At 30.7% G+C, this 27,691-nt stretch overlaps 2 protein-coding genes across 2 annotated transcripts; one reads left to right on the forward strand and one right to left on the reverse strand.

Annotated features, from left to right (window-relative positions):
* Window positions 1–582: 582 nt before the first annotated feature.
* Window positions 583–2,015, forward strand: LOC105638678 (pathogenesis-related genes transcriptional activator PTI6). The gene has a single exon (XM_012222518.4). The coding sequence runs from the start codon at window positions 864–866 to the stop codon at window positions 1,647–1,649; it is 786 nt and encodes a 261-aa protein (XP_012077908.1). The 5' UTR covers window positions 583–863; the 3' UTR covers window positions 1,650–2,015.
* Window positions 2,016–13,041: 11,026 nt separating this feature from the next.
* LOC105638688 (transducin family protein / WD-40 repeat family protein) lies at window positions 13,042–27,194 on the reverse strand. Its single transcript, XM_012222528.4, has 16 exons — window positions 26,731–27,194; window positions 26,445–26,648; window positions 25,914–26,157; window positions 25,151–25,326; window positions 23,578–23,660; window positions 23,165–23,237; window positions 22,124–22,189; window positions 21,710–21,752; window positions 18,827–18,966; window positions 18,373–18,585; window positions 15,352–15,436; window positions 14,952–15,246; window positions 14,351–14,612; window positions 14,019–14,241; window positions 13,682–13,896; window positions 13,042–13,404 (listed from the first exon to the last, which is right to left on the reverse strand). Exons 1-16 carry the CDS (start codon window positions 26,983–26,985, stop codon window positions 13,255–13,257), a joined length of 2,727 nt encoding a protein of 908 aa, XP_012077918.1. The 5' UTR covers window positions 26,986–27,194; the 3' UTR covers window positions 13,042–13,254.
* Between the last annotated feature and the right edge of the window lie 497 nt (window positions 27,195–27,691).

The raw sequence follows: 27,691 nt of genomic DNA on the forward strand, positions 1-27,691 counted from the left end.
TTGAAATCGATTTAAGTTCGAAAATTTAGTTTTAAACCATAATTATTGGCTATTTATTATTTCTCCGTTCATTTTTAAGATTTTTACATGATAATTAAAAAAGTAATTAAATAATCTAAAAGACTTCTTCATTTGATTAAATTATTAAAAGGATATAATTGACAGAAATTATTACCTTCATCCCATTATAATTGTTTTTTATATTTGTTTCTAATTTCACTTGATTTGTGATTTTAGGGCATGTTTAGAAGCCCGAATGAGATATTCCAATTCTCTTTTTCAATAGCAATTATTATTAAATTATATAATAGGTAAGGAAATTTGAAATTAAGTAAATAACATATGTACCCTTGTTTTGAATGTTGGTTATTGGATGAATTTTTTTATAGAATATTAAATATTCATTGAATTGAATGTTGAAAATAAAAAATATATATATTTTATAAAACATAAAATTAAAAGTAAATGAAACCGGTAATTGATGGTCTGACTTTTCACTTTTAAAAGTCTGTTGACAAGAAAAGAAATTACAGAAAACAAAAACAAATAAAAAGAATTTTCAGTGCTTCTCTCCCTATATATATCACTCACCCACTCTCTCTTCTGCTTCATTTCCTCGATCCTTCTCTTCTCTTCTCTTCTCCTCTCCTCTTTTTATCTTTTTTACGTTTTCTTTAACACTCACCGAGACTCTCTCTCTCTCTCTGTCTCTCTGTTACTGAACCCTGCAAAAGCCTTTCTCTTCATTTCCCGCCAAAATCACAAACTTTACTGAACTGATTGCCAGATGCAGGTTACCATCTTCCCACCTAAAAATAAATAGCTATTTCTCCTTTTTCTTTCTGGGTTTTACTCTTCATGTCATGATCGAAACATCATCCTTCGTCCGATCTACTATGTCCGTACAATCTGAGACCGAGCAGGTATATACCAACACTAAAAGAAGACTCGTCCGAATCATCTTAACCGACCCTTATGCTACTGATTCCTCTAGCGAAGAAGAAGAAGAGAAAAGGCACGAAAACGAAAAGCCAGTAAAGGAAAAGAAATTTGTGAAGAAAGTAAAGAGGCTGGTCACAGAAATAAGCTACGAGTCAACGAGACCACCAGTCTCTAGTACTACTACTGCTACTAAACAAGAGCCTACTAAAACGACAACTTCAAGATCGCCGGGATCTGGACTCACTCGCCGGAATAAGTTCCGTGGTGTCCGTCAAAGGCCTTGGGGCCGTTGGGCTGCTGAGATTCGAGACCCGACCCGCCGGAAACGGGTTTGGCTTGGCACCTTTGATACAGCTGAGGAAGCTGCTACCGTATACGATAGAGCTGCAGTGAAGCTAAAAGGTCCTAATGCTGTGACCAACTTTCCTAACTCAGTTATGACGGGAAACGTTGTAGATCGTCAAAAGGACGGCGGTTCTGAATCCTGTGACTCGCCGACGACCAGTATTGTCACTTCGTCGCCTACGTCTGTCCTCCGATATGACGAAGAACTAACGCCGTTTGATGGTTTCAGTTACGGCGACGTGGACGCTTTTGGATTCGATATTGAAGGGTTAAATCTAGAGGATTTTATGTTAACAGCGAAGAATTTTGGCCGCGAAGAATTCGTTGACCTTGACGATTTCCTTGTCGACGTTATAGCTTAATTAGAGTACTAGTATAAAATGCAACCGCATCAGTCTGAAGTCCTGTCTAGTAATTTTGTGGGATGTTTGGTGAGTGTTTGGTAATTTGAACTTCCCAATCATGATATGGCGTCTTGTCATTCGCTATTAAGGGCGACAAAAAAAGAAGCAAAGGAAATGGAAGTTGTTGCGGACTTCCGAAAGTGCCCTCGTTCTTACTACGGAGTGTAATTAAAGGTTTAGTTATAGGAAATTATACGGCGATTAAATTTGGTCACGTGTTATAAGGATTTTTGTAATTATAGCTATGAAATTGAAGAATTATTATTACTTAAATGTAAATTTTTGTTTTGAGTGATGCAAATAAGTGAATTTATAATTATAAAACACGTGTACGAAGTTGAGAGATTGTTTATTTTTTATTACATGATTTGAGATAATTGATATGTGATATTAATACAATTTTTTTTTAAAAAAAATCAACATATATTAAATTAGTATCATAAGTAAAATTAAAAGTCATATAATATTAGTAGATTTAATTCAGCAATTGATGCTTATCCATTGTCTCCTCTCTCGACATGAAAAAATATAAATAAATACAAAGTACAATCGAATTATGAATTATCAAATTACCTTCAACATATTTAATAATTTTAAAAAGTTAAAAGCTATTAGTATTTATTTTTTTATTTTTCAAATAATGAGAACATATCTCAATTACTAATTTTTTTGTATTAAAAATTTTTAGAAACTTGACAATTGAATTATCAACATAATAACCGCATTTCAATTATTAGATTACCAATTAAATGCTTTTTTATTAAGTTATATTTATACTAATTTTAGGACTTTTTATAAAAATTAAGAAAATGATTAAATGATCTTAATTTTAGAAAAAGACAATAACAATTGACTAAATTACTCTTTAATTAATATTCACCTAATAAGGACATAGTTTAGTGCAGAAATATCTAAATAAAGGTAAATTTGAAATAAAATAATTAATTTATTTTAAAATTTTAAAAATATTATCTAAATAGAATAAGAAAAAAAGTTAAAAATATCAAAATTTAACATAATAAAAAGAGTATTATTTAGTCATGATTGATTTGGGAGCAAGGTCAACTAAAAATAGGAAATGAGACTGACTAATTGACTCAAATTAGGCCGATTTTGATTAGTCATTTTGGTTTTGATTTTGACATATATCTAAGCTCTTTTTTCTTTTTATTTTTTTTCTAATCAATATGGCTTGATGAAAATCTTTAAGATTTTTACAAGCAAATTTAAAAAAAATAATTGATTGTCTTAAATTATAAAAAAATAACGATAATTTAATTAAATTATTTTTATAGTAAAATTAATGGTAATTAATTGTAAAAAATAATTTTTATATCTAATATAAATAAAAATAAAATTGAAAAAAATTATATATCACTCCATAAAATATTAAAAAATATTTTATATTTAAAAAAAATAATCACTTTAAAATCATTTATATTTCGGAACGGTTAGATTATTATATATATATATATAATTCTTTTTTTGGATTTTTATGAATGGGGAGGGGGTAGTATCACCCTTGGGTATCACGCAAAGAATTGAAAAGCAATGTAAGATATTTAGCATTATTGCTTTAAGATAATGACATAAAATTATAATAATAATAATAATAAAAAAAAGAGTATTTGGTGGTTTTTTGGTTCGTTGCACTTTGAATAGATCTTCTTCTTGCTCTTTCATTTTTTATTCTTTCCTTGTCTTTGATAGTGACATTTTAGTGTATCATTTTGTGGAATTTCCAAACCCCGACATGTGGTTAAAGTAGGACACTAGACTACAGTTGCTTTTGTCATTGTGATGAGCTGGACATTTGTCCCGTTATCTCTATTTCCAGTTAAGAATATGAAGATCTGCCGTTGATCACTGCTGGTTTGTACGAGTGTAGCTAAACCGGGGCACACTTTGAAAAGTAAACAACTCGTCCAATAAGAATTCATTGAATATAATTTTCAAAAAAAAAGAAAAAGAAAAATAATTTAGTGGAATATAAATAAATAAATAAAATTCCACTTGATTTATAAACTGCTCGCTCAAATTACTCAAATTAATTTCAATCCATTTAAAAATTATAATTTTGAAAAGTTAGGGATTTGTTTTCATTGTTAAAAAAAAACTGAATTATTAATTCATTTTATAATTTTGGAAAAATGACTTGAAATATTTAATTAAAATCGTCCAAACATACTTATTTATGATTATTAATTATTCATATATCTAAAATTTTTAATTTATATTTTAAAATGTGTAAAATCAATATATTTAATTTCAACAATGATTTTTAATTTACTATTTTTTTTTATAAAACATGATATTTAAATATATCTACTCTCCCAGTAAAATACGCTTTTCAATAATGGAAATCGCATAGCACGTAACTTTTCATCAGACATTAGTACAAATAAACATGTCTAAATTTTAACTTATAATTTAAAACATACTGAATATTTATTTGTACAAGAACAAAAATTTTAACAGTAGAGAGACAATATATATATTTGACTAACGAAAAAAATGTACAGAGATATGAGAAATACATTAATATATACTGAAAGATTAAGAGATAAAATGATAAAGTGACAGACGAGGGCTAAGATAGAGAGAGAGAGAAAAAAAAACCTATAATGATATACTTGTTTAAAATAATCATCAAAATTGGTAAATTTTAGTATCAGAATTTATATAATTATAAAAAAATTGGTGTACTTTATGTAATAAATTAAAACATAAGAGTATATTTATTACTAATAAAATGAGACAGTATGGATGAAAATTTAATTAAAAAACAAAATTAATTATATCCCCAACATTGAACAACACTAGATTGTGTATAAAAATTAGAGCAAGACGCATCTATCTATAGCTACATAAAATGCGTATATAAGATAGAATGCATTTAGAGTGATAATAAGGTGAAAAGTTTTAACTGTAGTTAAATTTCAAATTAGATTAGACAGTGTCGATAATACGATCTGTATATCTGTGATTAAAAAAAAAAAAAACAGTGACCAAATGGAGGAGAGGAGGCCATTATTGTAAATTACAATAATTAACAGACGGTGGCTTAGCAGCTAATCATAACAAAAGGGCCCCATCTAAATTCGAATTGCATGCTTTCTTGCTCACACATTTTTGGATTTGACCCTTCAATCATTTAAATGCGCGTCTCTGTGTTCAACTGCTTACCGGCGGCTGTCCGTGTGCTTTTGGATACAGAAAAAAGAAAATCCTAATGGATAAAAATACAAAAATAGATTATATATATATATATATATATAAGCAATGACCACATTTCTTTTTGCACAAAGTGATAGTAAAATTTAGGGAAAATGTATTTTCGTATTATATCAAAAATTAATTACTCCATTCTCGTTCTTTTAAAATATCTTACTTTATTTTTTAGTATTATCTTATATTATATTATATATTAGCATATTCTAAAAAATTTTATAAATTTGAGCTTATTCAAGGATTATTTCATGCATATAAATAAATTTATTTAACCGTTACCTAATTCCTTCGTGTCAAATTCAATATTTTAATTGATTTTCGATTTAATTTTGTGTAAAAAAAGTTGAAATTCTGCCATTTTTTAAATTAACTTACAAAATTTAAATATTTAAATTCAAGTAATTTACTTTACTTGAATTTGACTTAATTTAATTAAATTTTTAATTTCTAATTTTATTACTATGTGCCAATTGGAATGGTAAGTAACGTTAATTTTTATAAAAATTAAAATAGAAATTTAATTTCCAAAAGCTACACTTATTAGGAAGGATAAAAATTTTCAAGTGCTATAACTCAAAGTGGGATTGCACGTATTAGTTTAAAATAAGTAAGGAAAAACAATAACATAAATATCAAACAAAACATCACTCAACTACTTTGCCATTTATAGTAAAGAAAGATCAGAACAAAGCGAAAACCATAACAATACTATTAACTTGTTTTGCACTAAAATTTGTCATCCTTTTATTAATTAGGTTCAAAGTCTAAAAGCAAACAATAAAAAAGTACGTGCATATATCAGGGACGGAGGAAGAGATAGCTCTCGTCGTCACTCCGGCTAGTCTAAAATATTTTCACAATTGTGATTAAAAAAATTCAAATTCAAATTCAAACTCGAGATATTTCGTTCTATATATAAATGAGAAAATCAATTAGTTTACCACCATTGACATGGAAATCTTTAGGTTTGATACAATGGTATCGTGGATTAATACAATGCACTCTTAAATGAAGACAACGTTGAGGATGGGGCAAGTTAAAGGATTGAGTGGGTGAAATCGGAACCAAAAACAAAAGGAGAAGAGATTTAGTGGGTCCTACAATTGGTGACCAAACAGATATGAAAGTAACATATTCATCCACAAAAATATAGATTGGCCACTACCCACCACCACCACTCACCACCCCTACACTACATGTACAAACGACAGCCGCCTCCCACTATAGACTTTTATGCCAATTGCCATTTCTTTATTGATTTTCATATTATAATGCCTCTACTGGGGAGGTTGTTCTACCTCAAAGGAAGGGATGAATTTTTTTTTTTTTTTTTACTATTTCAACGGGATATTTGAATTTAAATTTATAGCTAGTTATAAATGTACTTACCATTAAACTATGTCTTAATGTGCAAATAGATGAATTTTTATCATATTAAAAATTTAAATTTAATTTAAAAATTTAGGCGATAAAATTAGAGAAAACAATTTAGGAATGAAACAAAATTTTAAATTTTAGGAAAGGAAGGTAAATATGTATATTTAAAAAAAAAAAAAAAGAATTTGTGAATATAAAAAGTTGAATTTTATAAAGTTTGAGAGGGTGATAGTCCCAGAAATATCCAAGTAATTGGGCCTTTGAATTGAATAATAGATTAGTAATGTGAAATAAAAATATTTTACTCAGACAAAATAATAAAAGAGTTAGCCTTAACCATGTATTTATTTATAGTACTTGAATACGAAATGAAAGCATTCAAAGATTAGAGACCGTTAAGGTCAGAATCCAAATATCTTGCATTATTGGAGAAAAGTAATAGCGACAAGGGCCCAATACCAATAAAACTTGTATACATTGCTTCAACAAAATTAGGCAACACAAAAAAAATTCACATCAACAACAACAACATTACCTTTAATTGATGTTATATATTACTATTGTCTTCATCAAAAGATTTTTCAATTTTTATATATATTTTTTTGTGTAAAACCACTGGTATCTGCACCATATTACTAGGACCGTCTAATCCGGTTCAGGACTTATTCACAGTTAAAATTTTCCGTGTCTCTCTGCAAGTGCGTTTAGCAGGAATCGCATCCGAAAGCTGTTCTCATATACCTAGTTTGCATTAACAACTGATAAATCATATATGTATATTATCATAAGGACATTAGATTTTTGTTTGTGTGATCTCAAATGAGAAAGAAAGCCCACCAATTAATTATGAACTATCTAATCCATTGTATAATCTATAATTACAAACAATTTGTTGGATAGTTTAATAAAATTATTTTATCTTCATAAATGCAAAACACGTGCTTTGACGAATGGTTTATTTGCAGCCTATGAGTTTGTCCTTTATCAGGTGACAAGCATCCATCTCATATATACTTTTCAAAAAAAAAAAAAAAATCGGTTTTTATTTCTTTTAATCATGTAAAACAAGTTGAATTCAGTAAAATACGCAAAATGACTTAAAGCATTACTACTCCCGTTTCATAATATTTATCACGTTTGAAAAAATAATTTATTTTAAAATAATTATTGCATTTGTGGTTTCAATGAGTGATGGTTTTCTTAGAGAATTAATATCAAATTAAGGGAAATATAGTTAATTTACTCAATAATTTATTGTAATTTTGACAAATTTAATGATTTTTTAAAGAAACGTGTTATTCCAAACGTGACAAGTATTATGGAACAGAGGTAGTATTATCTCCGTTCCATAATACTTATCACATTTGAGAAAATATTTTGTTTCAAAATACTTGTCACATTTGTAATTTCAAGGAGTAATAAATATTTTTTTCATGTTTACCCTTTCTATATAACCAATAATTATTACTTCAATTTAATAGTTTTCTTAGAGAATTAATATTAAATTAAGGATAATATAGTCAATTTACTCAATAATTTGTTGTAATTTAGACAAATTTAATGGTTTTGTTAAGAAACGTAAAATTCCAAACGTGACAAATATCATGAAACAGAGGTAATAGTAATTAATATTGGAAACTATTTCATAAATGCTATTAAAGAAAAAGGTGAAGAGAGTATATATATTTATATCTACATTGACTTAATTGTAACATAATAATATGTTTATTTCTCCAGTTTGATCAAACATGTTATTTTTTATAGTCTAACTCTCAAAATTAAACTATGCAAACTCATTTATCTAGTAAGTCAATCATTAAAATTTGAAAATGAAAATTTTTGGAAGTCATTTTAAGTTAATTAATAAAACTAAATGAGAATATTTTTTAAATAATTTTAAAAAATTATATTATTTTGTGGAAAATGTTCACAAAATTAAAATATTTATAACTAATCCCGGAAAGAAAATCATAATTAAAATATAGAATTAATTTATAAAATAAAATTAATTATTTTTTGAACTTGCAATATAAAAAAAAAAGGGTTGTATCTACGGTACAGAATTTTAATTCTGTATAGGCAAAGAGGTTGTGTTTGTATACCATTTGGCAGGGTAACCTATTATAGCAAATAAATATAACCTGTCGTATATGTCATGTTCTTTTTATTCGTTTGATTTTTTTTTTTTTTTTTTTTTTGTCTAAAAAACTTTCTTCTTGGTAAATACATAAAAAAAAAATGTTCTACGTCACAATTTTTAAATATATTTATTTTTTAATTGTTTCTTGAAAATGTTATTTTTTTAATTCATGCAAATCTATTCTTTCTCTCTATAATAATTTTAATAATTTTTTATGAAATTTATTTTAATAATTATAATCATATTTATAGTTTTTAAAATATGTTATAATGTTAAAAATCAAGTGATGGGAATTTGAAAAAATTAATTAAGATAAAAAAAATGAAAATACATAAAATAAATTGTCTCTGTACATAATAATATGTTAAGCGAGAGTCCAAATTACAAAGTAGTTAACTAAGATCAGATCATTTTAGTAATGATAATATTAAAATTAGTTTTTATAGTTAGTTTATTTACTTTTTTTTTTTAATTTTGAGAAGATATAGTTAGCTTATTTACAATATTAAAGAAAATAAATAATTAAATATATTTTTTAAATAGGAGAATTAATCTTTTTGTTTTCTTCCGTCGTTTTACCCATAGAAAAACAGAGAACATGTTAAAAAGTGAGGAGAAGGGTGTCCAATAAGTGAGAGTAGAAACGTTATCCAAAGATAAAATGGAACATATAGAAAGAGAAAATGAATGCACAGCTCAGCTGTAATAAGTTTTTATTCATACACGTCACTTTCCGTTATTTGGCAGCCCACTTCCTTCCTTATATTGTTCTTTTTTCCAAAAATAGCCGCCACGTAAACCAATTACAATGCTCCATTTGGTCAACTATTTTGGATAAATCTTATCGATATTGATGACAAATGCTCATTGTTTATTCGGACTTTAATAATGATTACAATTAAAATATTAATATAAAATTATCGTTAAATTTGTGTTTGATAGTTTTTTTTAAATAGATTTTAACTTTTTGATTAAATATTATTTTTCGTCTTACTTGACAATTTTAACTTTTTTTTAGTAGATGTTAGCTATTGTATTATAGTAGCTGTTAGTTGTTTTATTAGCTGTTAGATATTAGCTATTAGTAGTTAGTTGTTTACATAACAGTTTAAAATAAAAGTGTTTAATAAAAATAAGTATTTGATTAGCTGTTTAATATAAAAAGATAAAAAATGATAATGTCATATAAAACAAAACAAAGACAAGTTATGGGTTTAAACTTGATAAAAAATATATAAAACGCTAAATATTAAAGAGGATATCGTTTTTTGAAACACTGCTTTAAATTTTAAAGGATAGATATGGAGTTATGAACACAATAATTAATTAAAACAATATTTTAATCCAATTAAAACACTAAACACTACTCCAAATGCTCTTGTCGAACAAAACCTTTATAGTTTCGGTAATATAAGGTTTGATTAGCTTTTAGATATCAACGTAACGTTTAGCTTTTAGGATATGCCCGGAAAAATTAATTGTTTTGGTAGCTGTTAATTATTTTAGTAGTGTTTAGTTGATACCTGTTTTAAAATGCTAAAAGATAAATATTATATGTGTTAATTTTTTTATAAAATGTTACTTTAACCTGCGACACTATGTTACCAAACCCTATAAAAACTGACTTTTAGTATTTTACTAATCAAAATATTAAAAGCTATTTAAAAAACTGTTGTCAAAGATCATCTTAACGTTTTATGAAAAGCTATTCAAATAATTAAACTATGTTGAAACTATTAACACTTCATAAAACATGTGTGCCGAAGTACCTTAAAAATATAATCCATCCGTTTTATCGCTTTTGTCCGATTTAACTTACACACAGATTAAGAAAATTTTTATTATACTTTTAGTCCCTCTATTTACCAAATAATCCTAATCAAATATGAGATCTACGTGCAATTTCATTTTTTTTTAATTATGAAATTTATAAAATTTTCTTAACACGAAAGTATTTTTGTTCCCTTCTGTCAACAGTTACAACTTTATTTTCTTAATATTATTAGTTTATGTTCGTATATTATTAAAATTAAAAGACTAATGGCTTCAGTTGCTTTTTGCATTTGATAAATGTTTATATTACTCTATCCGTCCAAAAAAGATAGTCCAATTTCTATTTCTACATAGATTAAGAAAGTAATAATTATTATGTTTATTTATATAATTTTCCTATTATGCTCATCTTAAATAGCACATGAATGATCACTATATTAGAATAATTAGTAAAAATTAATGAGAGTTATTAAAAATAAGATAAAATTTAATAAGGATAAAATGGACAATTTAAAAATTAATTATAATGTAAAAATGAAAAGTGAATTATATTTCGAAATAAATCACAAAAGAAAAAGACGCAGGGAACAGTAGCTAAGTTACCCTTTACGGTAGCGGGTCAATTTATTTGTCAACTATACAATTTATTGACCCAACTTGGAATGAATTTATATATAAAAAAATTATATATATTCAAAATTTTTAAGAAATTATAATCTTATTTGACACGAAATATTTTCAGTCGGTCAACTTGATGTATAATCTCATTTGCTTTCCTTAAAAACACCTAATTTAAATCCGTCAAAAGTAAAAACGACACAATAATTTGGATTAAAAAAATAATTTGATCTAACCTCTTTAACTCCATTTATAATTAAAAATAGCAACAGAATAAATACGGGCACAAAATCTAATATTTATATGTGTTTCATTATTGAATTGAGTATAAATTTAAAATTTTTTAAATTAAATTCGAGTATAAAATTTTTAAATTTTTAAAATTTTGAATCTACTAAATTTTATCGAGTCGAGTTTTCAACCTTTTACGGTAGAGATGGAGTGGACTGGTCTACACCCATAACTGCAGTATCGGAAGAGTCCAATATCCCAAGTAACATGTTTTGAAAAGAAAAAGAAAATAATGGTTTGACCTTGACCAGTTATTTATCATCAAATTCAAATCAGAGGTTCTTAGAAATTTCCACAATCCACGCATTCATCGAAACGAAGAAAGATGTCCCATCGAATGTTGTTGTTTTCAGAGTTGCCCTAACCCCCAGTCCATGCTCCAAGACTGCCCTTCAAAGACGGGTCGTCATCGTATTCCTTTCTTTTCTACAATTTCACGATCAATCCAAATTATTTAATTTAATTCACTAATTAAGAAAATATTTTATTCTGAAAAAATTAGATTATGATAAATCATAAAAAATAATAGTTACTAATACTGTTTTTTTGAGGGTTGCCATTAATTACAATCATTACCATTTCTTTGACGAAAATCTACACTTTGTTTTCTCATTCAATCTAAATTTATGTGAGCCTGAAAATAAAATTATTTTTAGGGTACCAAATGTTAGCTTTTACTTTTCCTCATCATAGTTTATGATATTCGGTCCATTAATCAATTTTTGTGAATATTTTTTTCTATAAAATTCACGTATTCATAAATTTTCATATTAAATAAATTGTCTTATGTTTTGGTCGTACAACAAGAAAATAATAATAATTAATCTCAAATTAATTTAAATCAGTGGCATGAATCTTTTATTTCATTTTGCTTTATTTGTAGTCACATTTTCACTAACGTCGAAAAACAATAAATTTTTGTGATTTTAAATCTCTTACAAGATAGACCAACCAATGCAAATGTCTATTTTCTCGGTCCCATGATGTTTGTCCATATTTTCATTTTTAGATATCTTAAAATATTTATCTGATTCGAGATATTTACTTTTTCTTTTATGCCCTTTATTATAATTGATTTTGGTGGAAATTTTTAAAAATAACCATTTTATTTTAATGGATGATTTTGAAAAATAGAAGATATTGTTACAATGTAACACTATAATTATTTTATTTCTTGAACGGAAGATTTTAAGACAAAGGTAGGATATTTTCTTGTTTTTCATTTTTATAATTTTTCACGTGAAAAAGATAAAATTTCAAAATTTGCAAGGAATTATTAGTATATTTACTTTGTTGCTACTGAAGATTAGGGCATTGAACAGATTGTAAAACTTTGTTGCTATGATATTGATAGTTGTTATATAACATTATTTCAAAACCTCGTATATTGATTTACTAGTGTAAGAATCTCGAAAATATCTATTGCTGAAATGTTGCATACTTTTTACTTAGAAAACATTAAGGAAAACAATAAAAGAAAAATGAGCCAAAGAAATGAAAATAAAAATTTTCCTTCATTTTCCCCAACATAATGCAAAAATAGCTAAACCTAGTTTTGCATGTGTCAATTCCTATCCATATCAATAATTACAATATTACGAAGTTATTCAAATATATATGTATATAAAGAATTCATTGGGAATCAAATTAAAAAATGGAATCCTATACCAGAACAGAATCACTTTCTGTTTTTAACTTCATTCAAAGTCATAGAATTTAGTAGATGATGATGAAGCTAACATGACATACCCACAAAGATAAGATGAGGAGAGGACCACACATACCATGGATCAAAAACTTGATATTTATAATGCTTGGTGTCCTATTTGATGTTTGTCTTTTAGTGCTTGTGGTATTGGAATGGAGGTAATAAATTTTCAGATACCCTTAAACTGAAAATGACTTCTTTCTAACATCAAGTAATTAAAATTTGCTTCTTTTGATTCTCCAAATCAAAACTCAATACAAAATCGATTCCCTTCGGATTAAAGGGAAACTGATAGAGCCTAGATACAAAAACCTCCCAAGAGGAAAAAGTAAAAATTTAGAATTTAAATAATAATAATAATAATAATTGCTATGGAGAAGATGGTTCATTACAAAACAAAAACAATTGCATATACCTCAGCGAACTTAAAACTGAGAGTTGCTAAGGAAAGTTACCATGCATCTAGCACTTTGGAATAATTTATCTACTCTCTGCCAAACTGCACATTGAGTTTCTAAAAGCTTCCTAGCTCTATCTTGTAATTTTGATTGGCATCGTATCGTTTCACCATGAATCTGCACAGAACAGGTAAGGTGTTAGTACATGACAGTTTTTTCAGCCCATAAAACCACCAAACATTTGGGGATATCAATAATGATATTTTTATTTTCTTCAATTTCATGCATACGACATCACAATAAATTCTAGGGTGAGTTCAAGGATTTTTCTTCAGAAAAACAATCCTGAACCTACAAAAGTTCACTTTACCATTGTTTATAACCAACACAATTTTCCAGCAAACAAGAAAATACTTTACTAGAATTGAGCACAACAGTAGGAAGACTGCCATACCTTTAAAAATAATCTAATAACAGCTTGGATGAACTCAAAATTGTTTCTGCTAGATATCTCATGTATGAAATAATCAAGCAGCAGTTCAATTGAAACAAATTCAGGTCTCTTTTCTAGATCTTGCTGATCGTCTTCATCTATTATCTGCAGCATTCGAAGTTCCATATCCAAAGTTGATGGAGACAAACCTTTGATATAATCTGTAAATGCTGAAACTGCAGAATTGTAAATGGTAGAATCGTTACATCACCGATGTGTCCCTGATAATACTAATATAAAAGAACTTCTATCTGACTAATATAAAAGAACAGTATACAGAAAGGACGAGAATGCACACAATTCTCTGTCTTCACAGAGGACTGAAGGAGTTGCATAAACTCTGATGACGGCACATCAAGTTTTTGGTGGTTGTTCTCCAACTCATCAGCTTTTGCATCTTTCTCCACATTTATTGGGTCACTAGGTTTAAATAAAATTTCTCCAGAAAGAGATGGAATTGAAGGCAAGAAAAAAGGTGCGCTTTCAGGTTTCTTAGGAGGCTCAACTGGCTTATTGCGTATCTGAAATTCATTAAACCAGATATACAGAAATAATTATATTAAACACAAGCATGTTGTATTTTATACTTGAAAGTGCAATGTCATATATATAAAAAGAAAAAAAGAAGACCTTTATAATGTCCAAGTTGATCAAGCCCTGCCATTGGCTTTTAGGCAACAAAGAGAGAGTGACAAGTTCTGGTATTTGCTGGATGAATGCTGGTGAACTGAAAGATCCAAACTGTTGCAATTGCTTCTCAATCGGCTTATCAGAGTCCTGAACTTGAGAACTTTCTATAGAGAAGACAGATGGCAATTTTACATTCACAACATCTTTCCCACTTGCATAAGAATCAACACTTGAAGCCCCAGAGAACATTGACTGATTAACCCTGAAATTCCAAGCTATTATTCATAAGTCTTCTTTTTCTTTTCCATTTCAACAACATAAACATAGAACATAAGAAATATTTATAGTAATTTTGAAACCAAAAGAGATACATTGGAAGTACATGTCATAAGGATCTGTAAAAAAGTTAACAGGCACAAGTGAAAGATATTTTAGGCTGAATGCTTTAAGGCAGTCAATTTTGATATTAGATTATCAAATATTAAGGTCGTACCATAATCTTTACTCATTCTTAAGATCTTTCACACAGCCCTATAGAGAAGCTAACAGGATAGCTCCCAAATTATGACATAGGTCTCCAAACAGAAAATTAAAGACTTACCATAAATAGACACCATTTTGATCAACATGGGTAGTCGCCAATATATCTAAATTTGGTGATAGAGACAATGCAGTAATAGGCATGTCAACACGTATAGCATCTATTTGCCTGGCCAAAATCACATCCCAAATTCTAAGGGTCCCATCCATACTGGATGACAAAAGCCATTTCCCATCCTCACTAAAACATAAATCTGTAACACGGTCAGAGTGGCCTTCAAATTTGCGAACCATTCTTAATGCCACAACATCAAACAAACGGATAACTAAATCATCTGCTACGGTAGCCAAAAGACCTGGGAGATTATGACAACAATTTGATTAGAGCATTAGATAAAAGAGGGTGGGAGAGAGATGAAAAACACAATTGAAATATTACACTAAAAAAAACAAAGCATTACCATTAAGACGATGATAAACAGTCTTAACCAGAGTACAACCAATTTCCCATCTAGATTTTAGTCCACGTCCTTTGAAATCCCAAACCTGCGTAGCATCACCAGTGAGAAATGAAACTTTCCAGCAAATTCAGCTGCAACTAAATCAAACTACATGAATATTTGTGTGTATAAAAAATCAATCAATAGCATAAACAGAAAAGGCACAATGTGCGTCAACAATTTTAGATTGAGAGAAAACATATAATAGATCTCAAACATAACAAAATAGGGTATCCATCTCCACCTGCACCATGAATGCGGGTCAATTATAGACCATCTTACCATACCAAATTGGTAACTTGATCAAGTAGGATGCTCCTCATATTTTGATTAAACCACCATCAAATTTCTTAACGGCCTATTATATGCCACTGCTAACTTGCTTCGTTTGGGACAAGTTACTGTATTAGCACTTGCCCTTTTCTTTATAGATTTACAATGTTTCCCTTTTTGCAGAGTTTCACAAAAACGTTAGGGATACACAAGTAATTCATCTTGCGAAATTAATTTTTCAATTCTCCATAATATACAGGATTGCTTTCTATAGCTCAGGAATATATTCTTCCTCCCTTTATATTTTGGGGTTTTTTCCGCTTTTTTTTTTTTTTTTTTTTTTTAAAATTCTCTGATCTATTTGATTGTTTCCTTTCCTTTTGACCTTTTTCTTTTTTCCAACTAAAGTGAGTCTAGAAGTTTATCCACTATCAATTTTACTTCCATGGTTAGAAGGGGAATCTTATTACTCCATGCGCAATATTTGCAGACAAATTCATTTGACACGTGGATTTTTCGAAAGAGCCATGATTGTACTCTCCAGAGTGCATGCTGTCAGGACGTTTGCTGAGAAAAAAATTGGTGGACCAGCCATGATCCCAAGTGTAAATTCTTCCTTCAATTTACTAGCTAACTATCCAACATACCAACACTACTAATACAATACAAAGACACTGAAAAAAATAATTCAGAGAATGGGAGTGTCTAGACATGTTACAGAAGCAGGTCTCAGATATCGATACCCTCTGCAACTACCTACCTCTCTAGTTCACAGTCAAAAACTTCTACTTCAAATTTCTATCATTATATTATAATTACTGTAAAACAATGGTACAATGGTTCCTCTTCTGAACACCCTGTGACATCCCTTCCATTGGAAAAAAAGAGGAGAAACAGAAAAAAATAAAAAGAAAAGAGTAATGCTCAATTTACCGCCTAAACCTGCATGGAATATATAATTTACCTAAAAATTAAGTTTTTGGATCTTTGAGGACCAATTTTGACCAGTCCTTGGAGAGCGAACGACACAATTCCTCTATAGAGGATGAATGAAACTTATCAATAATAGTTTATTTATAAAAATTGTAAATTCCAAGTGATAGAGCTCCAAATCGATTCCACCTCTACGACCATTATTCCCAAGCAGCCATGACTTATACCATTCCTTGAGTCTGAGCACAGCGTCTAGATCTGCTGTCTTAGACAAAGAAATGGTGTTTTTGTCACACACTACTACATAACATTTTTGGGACAGAGAGACTCTAGAGCCAGGAGAAGAAAAAAAAAAAAAAGAGCACCACTCATAGAAAACTAGCACCAAAAGGGCTTCACTCAGGCGGTTTATTGTTGTATCGACTGCATTGATGCCAGAAGCCAATTATATTCTCTCATTTATTGAGAGTTTTATAACAAAACTTGTATGAGATTTCTTATCACCCCATTTCTTGATTTGGGTCTTCGAGCCCCCAAACTTTGTTGTCGTTTTGGCAAAGTTCAGAACCAGAGTTCATGATATCAAAAAGTACTACTCAATCTTTCTCTGTTTCAACCGATTATGGACTTGAAATCTCTCCTCCTAATTAGATATTCTAATTTATCTTTGCAAAATTGATATGCAGGTGAAGTTGGAAATCTCAGTTTGGAAAAGGAATACAAGAATACAGAGCTGGAAATCTTTAGGGGATTTCATTATCGTCAGTTTGACAGATTAATTTTAAGGAGAGAGAAATGAAGATCTGGGTTCTGGTGTCTTCGTATTAAGCTAAAGTTTCAGACAGAAAATATCTACAGGGCTGGCTTCAAAAGTATCTTCGGATCCATGTATTCTTGTTTTATCTGGCAAAAAAAAAAAAAATGCAGATATGGTGAAGATTGCTGCTATGGCTATGAATTTTTTTTTTTTTGGTTTGGGGGGGGGGGGGGGGGGAGGGGTGCACGGGGGGTAGTGATGGTGGTGGTAGAATTGGTGACAGTTGATTATTTTTCTGTTGAATTTGGAGTGACATTCACGCACACATTTCAGCCAAATAGCCAATAAATGCGTCTAATTTAACTTTTTATGCAAGATCCAAATGTTTAATTGAATTGAGTGGGTTTATAGCCTCCAAACCAACCCTTATTACCTTTTCATCTGTCGATGATAGTCCTATGAAGTATGAACTTAACAACCTTGCATCCCTCCCAACTTAACTTCTTGCAAGGAGAGAAAAGTAAGAAATGCCAATACAACATTTCTAATAACTTTTCCATCTTTCTTATTCATGATGCAGTTGGTATTCTAAATTCTTCCAAAACAGAATTTTAATTTAAACAAAAATTTAACATTGGTTATGAATTATGTCTCAATATATTATCAAATACAAAGCCATCTGATCAAAGAGGCCGTCAGCTATACATATATGCTGCTTATGACAAACAAGGCACACAAGCACAGCCACACGTAACAAATGGAGCATTGCGATAAGTTATAAACTGTACTTGCTCAGCAGATGAGAGGAAGTTACATAGACTTAATAGAGATATAAACCATTTTTGAGTGAAGCAATTTCCTAAAAGTTAAAGTTACGCGCAACAGAAGATATGCTATAGTAATATCTCAGTAATCAATATAGCAAACAGTTCTACAATGCAGCTGCTGAAAGTGGTTATATAGATGGGTTAGTTGTGCATGCTTATAAGATGCAATATATTGGGACAAAAAGAACTAACCTTTACATCACCGTGATATCCTGCACTTATCATCAGGGTATTTGTCGAATCACAAGCAAGTCCAACTACTTCTCCCTCATGTGCACAGCTTCCTCTTTCTGACACATCTACGAAACTGCCTCGGCTAAGCCCTGATTGAAGATTGAACCTTTCTATCCAACCGCCTGCTGTCCCTACGACAGCAAAATTGCCACATGCACTGATGGCACAGGCCTGGGACATAATAAAACATTCACCAACAAAAGATTTGCATTATTTCCAAAAGACAACATTGTAGGATTCAAAAGTTTCAAATTTTACTAAAAATAGATATAGGAAATTTCTATTGAATATGAAGAAGAAAATAAGCCACCAACTCATGTGCTATAAAGAAAAGTGATAGATAAGGGTTAATTCTCTTATTGAAATTACATGAAACAATTAATGAAACTAGTAAACAGATTGTGGATCTAACCTTGACAGGATTCGGATTTTCTGGGCAAGGTCTGAGGATATGCTCACCAAGAACAAAATTTTGAAGCCTCCATACATAGGCCTGTGCAGTATCCATATGACATGTAACCACATTGCACCAATCCCGCTCCCTAATTTCAGCTGAAATTGATTTTTGACAAACATAATGAGAATTTTAACTAATATAAACACACAAAAACATACATAATAAAGAGAAAACTAACGGGTGATTGATCGATTCAAATTTTGTTAGAGCCCAAAGAAATATTTCTCTACTATTTCAAGATAGTACTGCAGGAACTTTCTGAATTTCAAAAGAATAAAAATGAAACGAAAGAAAAATAAACATAATTTCAAAAATAAAATTGCAATCCTTAGGAACTTAACAAACAGATGGACTCAGTATATGCCTCTAATAATGATTGCATACAATATCCCCTCAAAGAAATGATATAAAATATTAGCCTGCAGAGGCTCAAATCTTCTTAATCAACTCAGCAATCTTTAGAAGCAAAATAGAATTACGATTTTACAATGTTCCCACAACATATACAGGGCTTCCAATCACAATTTCATGGCCAATCGCCCTGATCAAATATTTGATTGAGAAACACTTTTGAAATTTAATAGAGACTAAATCAGATGTAGTCATTAGAGATCAAGACAAATCCCACAGATATAAACTTTACAAACAAGTTGGAAGAAAGGAATAATTAAATTTGCGCATTCTCACAAAAAAATGGTTCCTTGAAAACACTATTATTACTCCAGAAACCCCCCATACCAAAAACCCAGAGCAGTCTCCTTTCAAAATTCATGAGCAACACGTAATTATTAGATCTCTCTTCAATTACTTTCCATAAGCCAATGCCACAGGGATATTGACAACTTTATTACATCCAACACAGATGCCATCTCCTGTGTTTAACCTCTAGGCGATCTTCATATTGTATCCTTTTTACACATCTCTCTTTTGATCCATTTTCCTGATAAAAAGCTATTGATCATAGTTGAATCTCAAACCCCTACTTAAGAGTTGCAAATACCCTTGTACTAAGGGGTGAAAATCCAGACCACTAGCAATGCCCAAGGAAATTTTCTTTATACCTTTTCAATCCCATTAGTTATGGACTAAAAATGACAAACACGTATGAAATAAGTACAAATGCCAAATAACATACTCTCGAAACAAATATATTGCACTTTCTAAACTGAAATCATCCCACAATCCTTTGCCTTGAAGCATTCAGTGCATCCAATCAGGTCCAAGGCAGAATTTCCTTTATATTCTAATTTAGCATTATCACCCACCTTTCATCTCCACTCTTCACAAAACAGATATTCAATCTGAAGACCAGCTCAACAATGGAGCACGTATCTCAATTATAACAGATAGTCCTCAACATCAAAAGAAATAATGTCATCAGCGTAAAATACATGAGATACACAACTGAATTAGATCTTGAAGACTAACTTTGACATCACAGTGTTTAAAGATAATGTTGTTAACTCTTCCAAAGCACCAGAAAGGATACAAGGATAACCATTCTCCAAAACTGATAAGGAAAAGAAAAATCATTAACTAATTTTCCAAATTTCCCAACCCTTTCTCAATCACATGAATAAAATCACTAACTGATTCTTTAATGTTTATTTCACAGTGACCAACTTACGAATAATTCTATGGGTTTTGTTACTGATTCTAGAGTCAAGAAGTTCCTCCGCAAGCTGCATAACACTAAATATTTACCTTACCAAAAGGGCAATAAGCTTGAAGAGATTTCCTATCAAACCTACCATTCTAAAATCTCCAAATGTCATAGCATTATATTATTCAGAATAAAGCCTATTGACTTTAGCATTGCATTTTAAATTGATATTGAGACAAGCATCTGTTCAGATGCTTTTGCAAACAGAAAATTGAAACTGACAAAGTACTCCTGAAATCTTTTAGAATTTTATGGCGAAAATAACCCATTCAAACCTTAAATGCAATTTTTAAGTTGCTCACAATCAAAACAGCCTAGAGTGCTTTTTCTCCATAGTAGTTACAACAACAATACTAACCAAATCTTATGGACAACGTGTCAAGCTTCTCTCTGGAGTTTTCTGGTAAAAGAGGTCAAGTAATCCCAGATCTCCTTTCATAATATTCTAGAAATGAAATGTCATAAACAAGCCCTGGTAATCTCATCTGCATAACAACCGTACCAAAAGAAAGTTCACCAATAATTCAATTCCATCACAAAATTATACCTTACTTGACAATTCTATATCACATCAACATATTGAATTTATCAAAAGACAATTGTATCTTTAGACTCTTATATCTTGAGATTCCTTCTAGACATGAAGGAGGAAGGATTTCTTATATTGATGGGAAGTCAACATCCCAAAACCCCTCCTCATGCGGGTTCAATTTATCAAGTAGATTTTGTATGAACAAGATAATATTTACAAACCACAAGCCCTTATAAACCATTTTTTCCACTAGAGTAAGCCTTAAAATTATCATTTGTATTTTTGTGGGGGTTGCTGGAGGGCCGGGGGAGTGACAGATTCATATAGGACAACTGCTTCAAAATTTAAGAACTAAACTAGCATATGCTGCTTTTATGAGTTAGACATAATACTATCAGAGCTGTACATCTAGAGTGAATCAAGAATAAGCAAATAAAAAAATGACATTATACTTCATTGGATGATAAGTTGTGTTCAAGAAAATAAGCATTGTAAACATAAAGGTAGCGGCACCAATGTGGTTTACTAATAAATAACCCATGATCCAGAAAATAGATCCTACTGCAATATAATTAAAAACATCCATGTAAAAGACCAGGAACTAAAAGCACCTAAAAAGATCACACCTAGAGAAAGATCGTACCACAATCAAATGCAATAACAGGCCTCAATTTCAACTCTTCTTCCTGCAAATTTAAAGCAAAAATGAAAATTGAGGTATGGTGAAATAACATTTCTTTTGGCAAAGAAAATGATTACTAGTAACTTCCAAAAACGTAAAATAGAAATAGGAAGAATCATGTTACATGGACTTCTATACAAGTTCCATGAAAAATGCACTAATAGATTTTAAGAAATTAAACATGGATTATACACATGTTTAAGTAATGTTACAAGCATCCCCAGATTTACAGACAGAGTACCTACAATACAAGAATATGAACAGTTTATAAGCAAGACCGAAAGTAAATAAATGATAAATGTACAACCAGAATCCAAGATATGCACAACACTTTGCTAAACCAGACTGACATACTGGCTTTTATCAAGACCATACCTTCACCCTAAGTTTCTTTGCCCGCTTAGATACATGGCGTTGGGAAAGCTCTCTACTTTGCTGATCCTGGTGGCAATATTAATTAAAGACGAATAAATAAAATACCAAATTATTAGAGATTGGGGGAGAACAAAAAAAATAAGCACAACTACACCATATACAACAGATACACACCTGAGAACAACCCTAACGAATGACTATAACTGATCATCTTTGTACAGATAGATATGTGTGTAATGAATGAAGTTTTCCATCAGAAAATAATGGATTCGAAAGAAAATAGTATTTTCTCTTTCATTTGCATTTTCTCAGTCAGCATTTAAAACTTCAGTGTTCTAATGTAGAACAGCTTGATAAGCAATTACATAGAAGGAAGAAAGAAGAGGACAGGGGCAAGCGTAGGAGAGAATAAAACATAGAACTGAAGAGAACCAAAGAATAAAAGTAACTTTAGCATCTCTATTCAACAGTCAATTCCAGAATTCAGCCTAGTGCTCAAAATAACCTAAGTCTAGATAAAAGCATACAAGGACATACTACGTGAATCCCTAATAAAATCTCTGAAATAAATAATAATACAAAAAGCAATATTCCCGCTGTCCCAACAAGCTTGTCCACTATTTTTTTTTCAAAAGTCCAAAAATACATGCCCACTCTTACAAAGTAAAAAATTATTTTCCTATTCTATCCCTTAATTAATTTTTCATATAAAAAGGTTCATTTATTCTGGCATCAGTAATATGTAAAGGATTATGTGAAAAAGACAAGGTGACACTTTTTAGACCGACAGAGTAAATAATATTACTAATTATAGGACCTTTGTCAATCACATGATGAAATCAATCAGAGTTCCATTTTTTCCATGCAATGGCTAGAGATCACTGTAAAAATCAGTGTTCCTCTTCACAAAGTGGTCTTAGAATTTATTGGAATCAAATTAGAAAGGAGGACATAAAAGGAAGGGTAATTAAAGTTAAGTATTGGAAAATGCATATGCAAAAGGGGGAAATAGTTTGAATTGAATGTCAGCCAATATCAAACCTGGATGATAGAGAAGAGACGGAAAGCACGATCCTGCCCAGCAGATAGAATGTGTCTCCCATTTGCATAGAACCTGTTGTAGATGAGTATATTTTTAGAACAACACAAAGATTTAATGTGAAAATGCAAAGAAATCCATATCAAATATTTAAATAACACATGAGATAGATACAAAAAGAGTGATTCTTCCAGCAAAGTGGAAGTTATATTGAACTCATGGGCAAATGTTGGTGGAAACTGGAAGGTACTGTGTAATATGAGAAACGATTTAGTAGGCATAAAAAATAAATCCAAGAAGATGGTCAATTAAAACGTAGAAAGGAAGAAAGATGAAAGCACCCAAGTACATGGATGAATAAGTTGATAAATGTCAATCCCAAGAATTAAAACGCATACATGGATTAGCACTATACCTTATGCAATGTGGAGGAGCACTGTGTCCACTTCGGAAGCGCAACAAGCGAGGATCTCCATCACTAGTGTCAAAAATCCACATCTAAACAATAGAATAAAAAAAAAAAAAAAAAAAAAAAAAAAAAAAAAGCAATCTTTATGTGTCATAAAAAGCGATGCACATATTAGAGTCACAAGCTAGGGAACTTTTACTCATCAAAATCCCTACTATTCTCTGACTTCTATTATATGCTTAGCAATACAATATAAAATCTTTTCTTTCTAAATTCTTACAAGAATCATGTTGGTAATGGTATTTTGAAAGCAGAATAGTTGGTTAATACTTCAAATTCATCTAGGTATGACCACAGCCTCGGCAGTAGTGGACCATAAGTAGTGGGTCCCAAAGACAAATAAAGGAGAACAGTGAGTCAACAAAATTATCAAAATAGGGTACAAAGGAATAAGTGGATGTCATCTTAGTTTAAAGAAGAAAAATCTTAAAAGAAATGCCTAATAACATAAAACGTCCTATTGAAGGTCGGGCATATCCTTGCCAAAATATTCTATTCCTGGAGATAATCTGTGAAGGCCAATTGGTTATATAGTTTCACCAAAAAAACTCACTCAGTCGTAACATTCAGAAACCAGAATTCCAATCATGACATCCATCCTTTCAAATTAATGCTTTTGAATGGACAATTCTTAAGAGAGAGAAAGAGAGATGCTTTCACTCTTCCACATCTTAACTTAAAATAGCAAAAAAGAAAATAAAATATTCTTCAGGTATTCCAAAATAGTTCATCAAGTCAGGCAACCAACATTACCATGCACATCTTTTGACCTATGTGATCATCACCCTTTGTAAAAATCCAAAGCCCCGATTCTAAAATCCATTACCCTTTTCTGCAAAATTCTGAAATTTGCTGTTTCATAGATGGAGAGTTGCTCTCACATCTTAAATCAAATGCCATGGCAGCAAGGCCAAAGCAACTGGCCTTCATTATAATAGTCGAGGGAGTTTATTAGGGTTTGAATCTTCAATGGACGTTGCTGCTGGTGCTTAGAAAGTTCTTTTTCACCTACTCCTAGGAAGAGATCTAGCAAAAATAGGATTGGTCTTTAGCTCAAGATAACATGCAACTGTAACTAATTGTGAGGAAGTTCTTGGAGATTTTTCAACAGGCAGACCTTGCATGAGTAAGGAAATTGTTCATCTAACCTAACCAAAAATTGGTCAGACCAGCACAATCCAACAAAATAAGTATTTGGATTAGCATACTACTCCCTAGAGATACTTTTTACGTTCTTGCTTGGGTTAGGATACTTCATCTTAGCAATATGTCTAAGTGACATCTCAAATCAAAACCACTTTGTCTTAAATTTACATGAAAATGAGCAAGCACGAAGGTGCTTGAAAACTTCTTATTGTGATGCCATTTCATTTCAAAATCCATAAACTCCAAAACAGAATTCAAGTTACAATAAGGAGATAAAAGTCAGCAGATGTAGTACGACATGAACCACTTCATTTACTCGGTTTTTCATACTAAAAATTCAAAACAAAAGAAGCAGAAATTGTATTATCCTTACTTTAATTGAGTTGTCTGCTGATGCGCTCATCAACACAGGCTCATTAGCAAAAAAGTGCAATGAAATTATTGAATTATCGTGGGCCTCTCTTATGACTGATTGGAGCCTTCTTTTCTCAAGATTCCATATGCTTATAACACCAGATGAACCTCCAGATGCTAGAAGAGGTTGTCCATCTAAGGGGGGAAAACAATGAGGCATTATAAATTCATAGAGGCCCCAAAATAACAAGAAGTTCATGAGCAAGCATAAAAACTAAAATGAGATGATAAAAGTAGTATATCAGTATATGAAACGACGATAATTAGCTCCAAAAGACAGCACCGTTATAATGGAAAAATGAAAGGAAAGCCATCAAAGTTACTTCAACTGCTCATTCTATTTTACAGAACCCCAAGGCATTAGGATGAAACAAGGATAACCCCTAGAATTAGTGAAAAAGATCTATGCGATTTTGAAAAATAACCCAGTCAAGCTTCAAGGACCATTCCATGTTTGGTATTGACACCAATATCCAAGTGTACACAGTTATTTCCCATACAATTAATAATGTAGCAAATAAGCATGTTTGATACTGATTTTTGCATACGAGTAAACACAGTTTTTCCCTTGCAATCAGTAATGACTGTTCTAAAGCAAATGCAACTTGGTTTTACGGCCCACAAAAATTGGATGTCCTACAAGTGGCTGGTAGAAAGTTCATATATATTCAACATAATGGTATACAATTATAATAAATCACAGGTTCTAAGCAGTTAATTACCAGTACTGAAACACAGGGCAGTTACTGCTCCTCTTGTTGAGTTAGAAAAGGTAACCAACTCTTCATCACAGCGAATATTATGTACATGAATCTTCCCATCAGCACAGCCGACTGCAATAACATCTAGTGCAGGCGATGACACACAACTGGTAATAGAGGAATTCCATCCTTTAAACTCGTAGAGCTTTTTCTTAGTGCTAATATTCCAAAGCTGCAAAGAACCCTCCCTACTCCCAACAACAACCTGTTCACAATACAATTTCCAAGCTTTCCTCATTAAGACAATGCACAACTAAGGCCTATGAAATTTTGTTAAATTCATTTGGAGTTCCATCATGTTTGTTATCATCTGACTCTCATGAATGTAATTTTATGGAATTCAACATAACTAATCAAACTTTTTCACGAGTAAATGAGTTCCAAATTTTCTTCTCAAAAGAAAAAAAAAAATTCCAAATTTTCAAATTCATTTATAACACAAGAAGGGTAAACTTACAAACAATAATATAAGAAAAGCTAAAATAACATTACCTTGTTTAGATAAGTATCTGGGTGCATTAAACAGGTGGGTGTAAACTTATTATCTAGCATGATATGTCCAGTGGGAGCAAGATTCTGCTCAATTCCTTTAAAAGCCCAAATGAAAATATTACCATCGACATCTACACTTAGAATATGATCTCCAAACAGCAACAACAAATTAACTTTAGAACTATGCCTGCTCCAAGTTGCTACCTGCCAAAGAGCATCACTTTAAACGAGAGTAATCACTTCTAGAATTTTTTTTCTTTTTTCTCTTTCGGCCAAATTAAAGTACCTGATGAGCGCGCTTAAAAACAGCAATGTCGTTTCCATAAGCAACAAAGGTGAAATCACGATATGAGGCAAGAGCTCGAATCTTCTTAGGAAGTTGAGGGCTAATCAGGACCAAATTGAGCTTGGCACAGTTATAGACCTGAAAAGCTTTGCCTACACTCACTGTCACGAAAGTTTCAGTCCCTAGTCGCTGGACAGAGAAAGGCACTGTGCTTGTTATATATCCAATCGCTCTATAGGGTTCAAATATCCCCATATCTCTCTATAGCAAACCACCCCAACAAATTCAAGGAATAAAGCAGTAGTAGTAGTTATTTATTTGGACGGCCACCGGAGAAAGAAGAGATGTTAGCGATTTTATGGCTGTGTTCGGTGTTTTGAAAAGAGGGGTGGCGATTGAGAGGGAGGAAGGGTTTTGGTTCAGGGTTTTTGGATGCCTTCTACAGTGCCGCTACAGTGGCGTCAACATATGATAGCCGTTTGATGTATGCTTTTGTTATAGGACGTTGATGTTTAAAAAAGTCAAAGCACAGCATTCGGTTGGGCCGATTCCATTCCGTCAAAAAATAATCAATTATAGCTTGGTCTGAGTTTCATTAATCGACTAAAATTCGATTAAATAACTTAATGGAATTACTCAAATGAACCTACGTCAAAACTACATCGTTTTACTAAATAGTAATAATAATAAAAATTTCTTTTAACTTCTATTTCATTTAACGGTTTCATTAAATTCAATCAGTTAATTAATTTTTCAAAAATTTTCAACTTTAATGCGATTAATAGTGAAAATTAATTCGGTAAAAAATATTCAATTAATTTCGATTAAAAAATTAGTTTATAATATTTAGCGTATATATAAATGTAGGAAGAAGGAAAATTACAAATTTACCTTAATGATATATCTTAAAATATCTTTTATAATGGCCAATTAAAAAAATTTTAATTGAAAAATCTTAAAA

Source organism: Jatropha curcas, chromosome 9 (assembly GCF_041381405.1).
Source record: "Jatropha curcas cultivar XTBG-Jc1 chromosome 9, XTBG_Jcur_1.0, whole genome shotgun sequence".
Lineage (NCBI taxonomy): Eukaryota > Viridiplantae > Streptophyta > Magnoliopsida > Malpighiales > Euphorbiaceae > Jatropha > Jatropha curcas.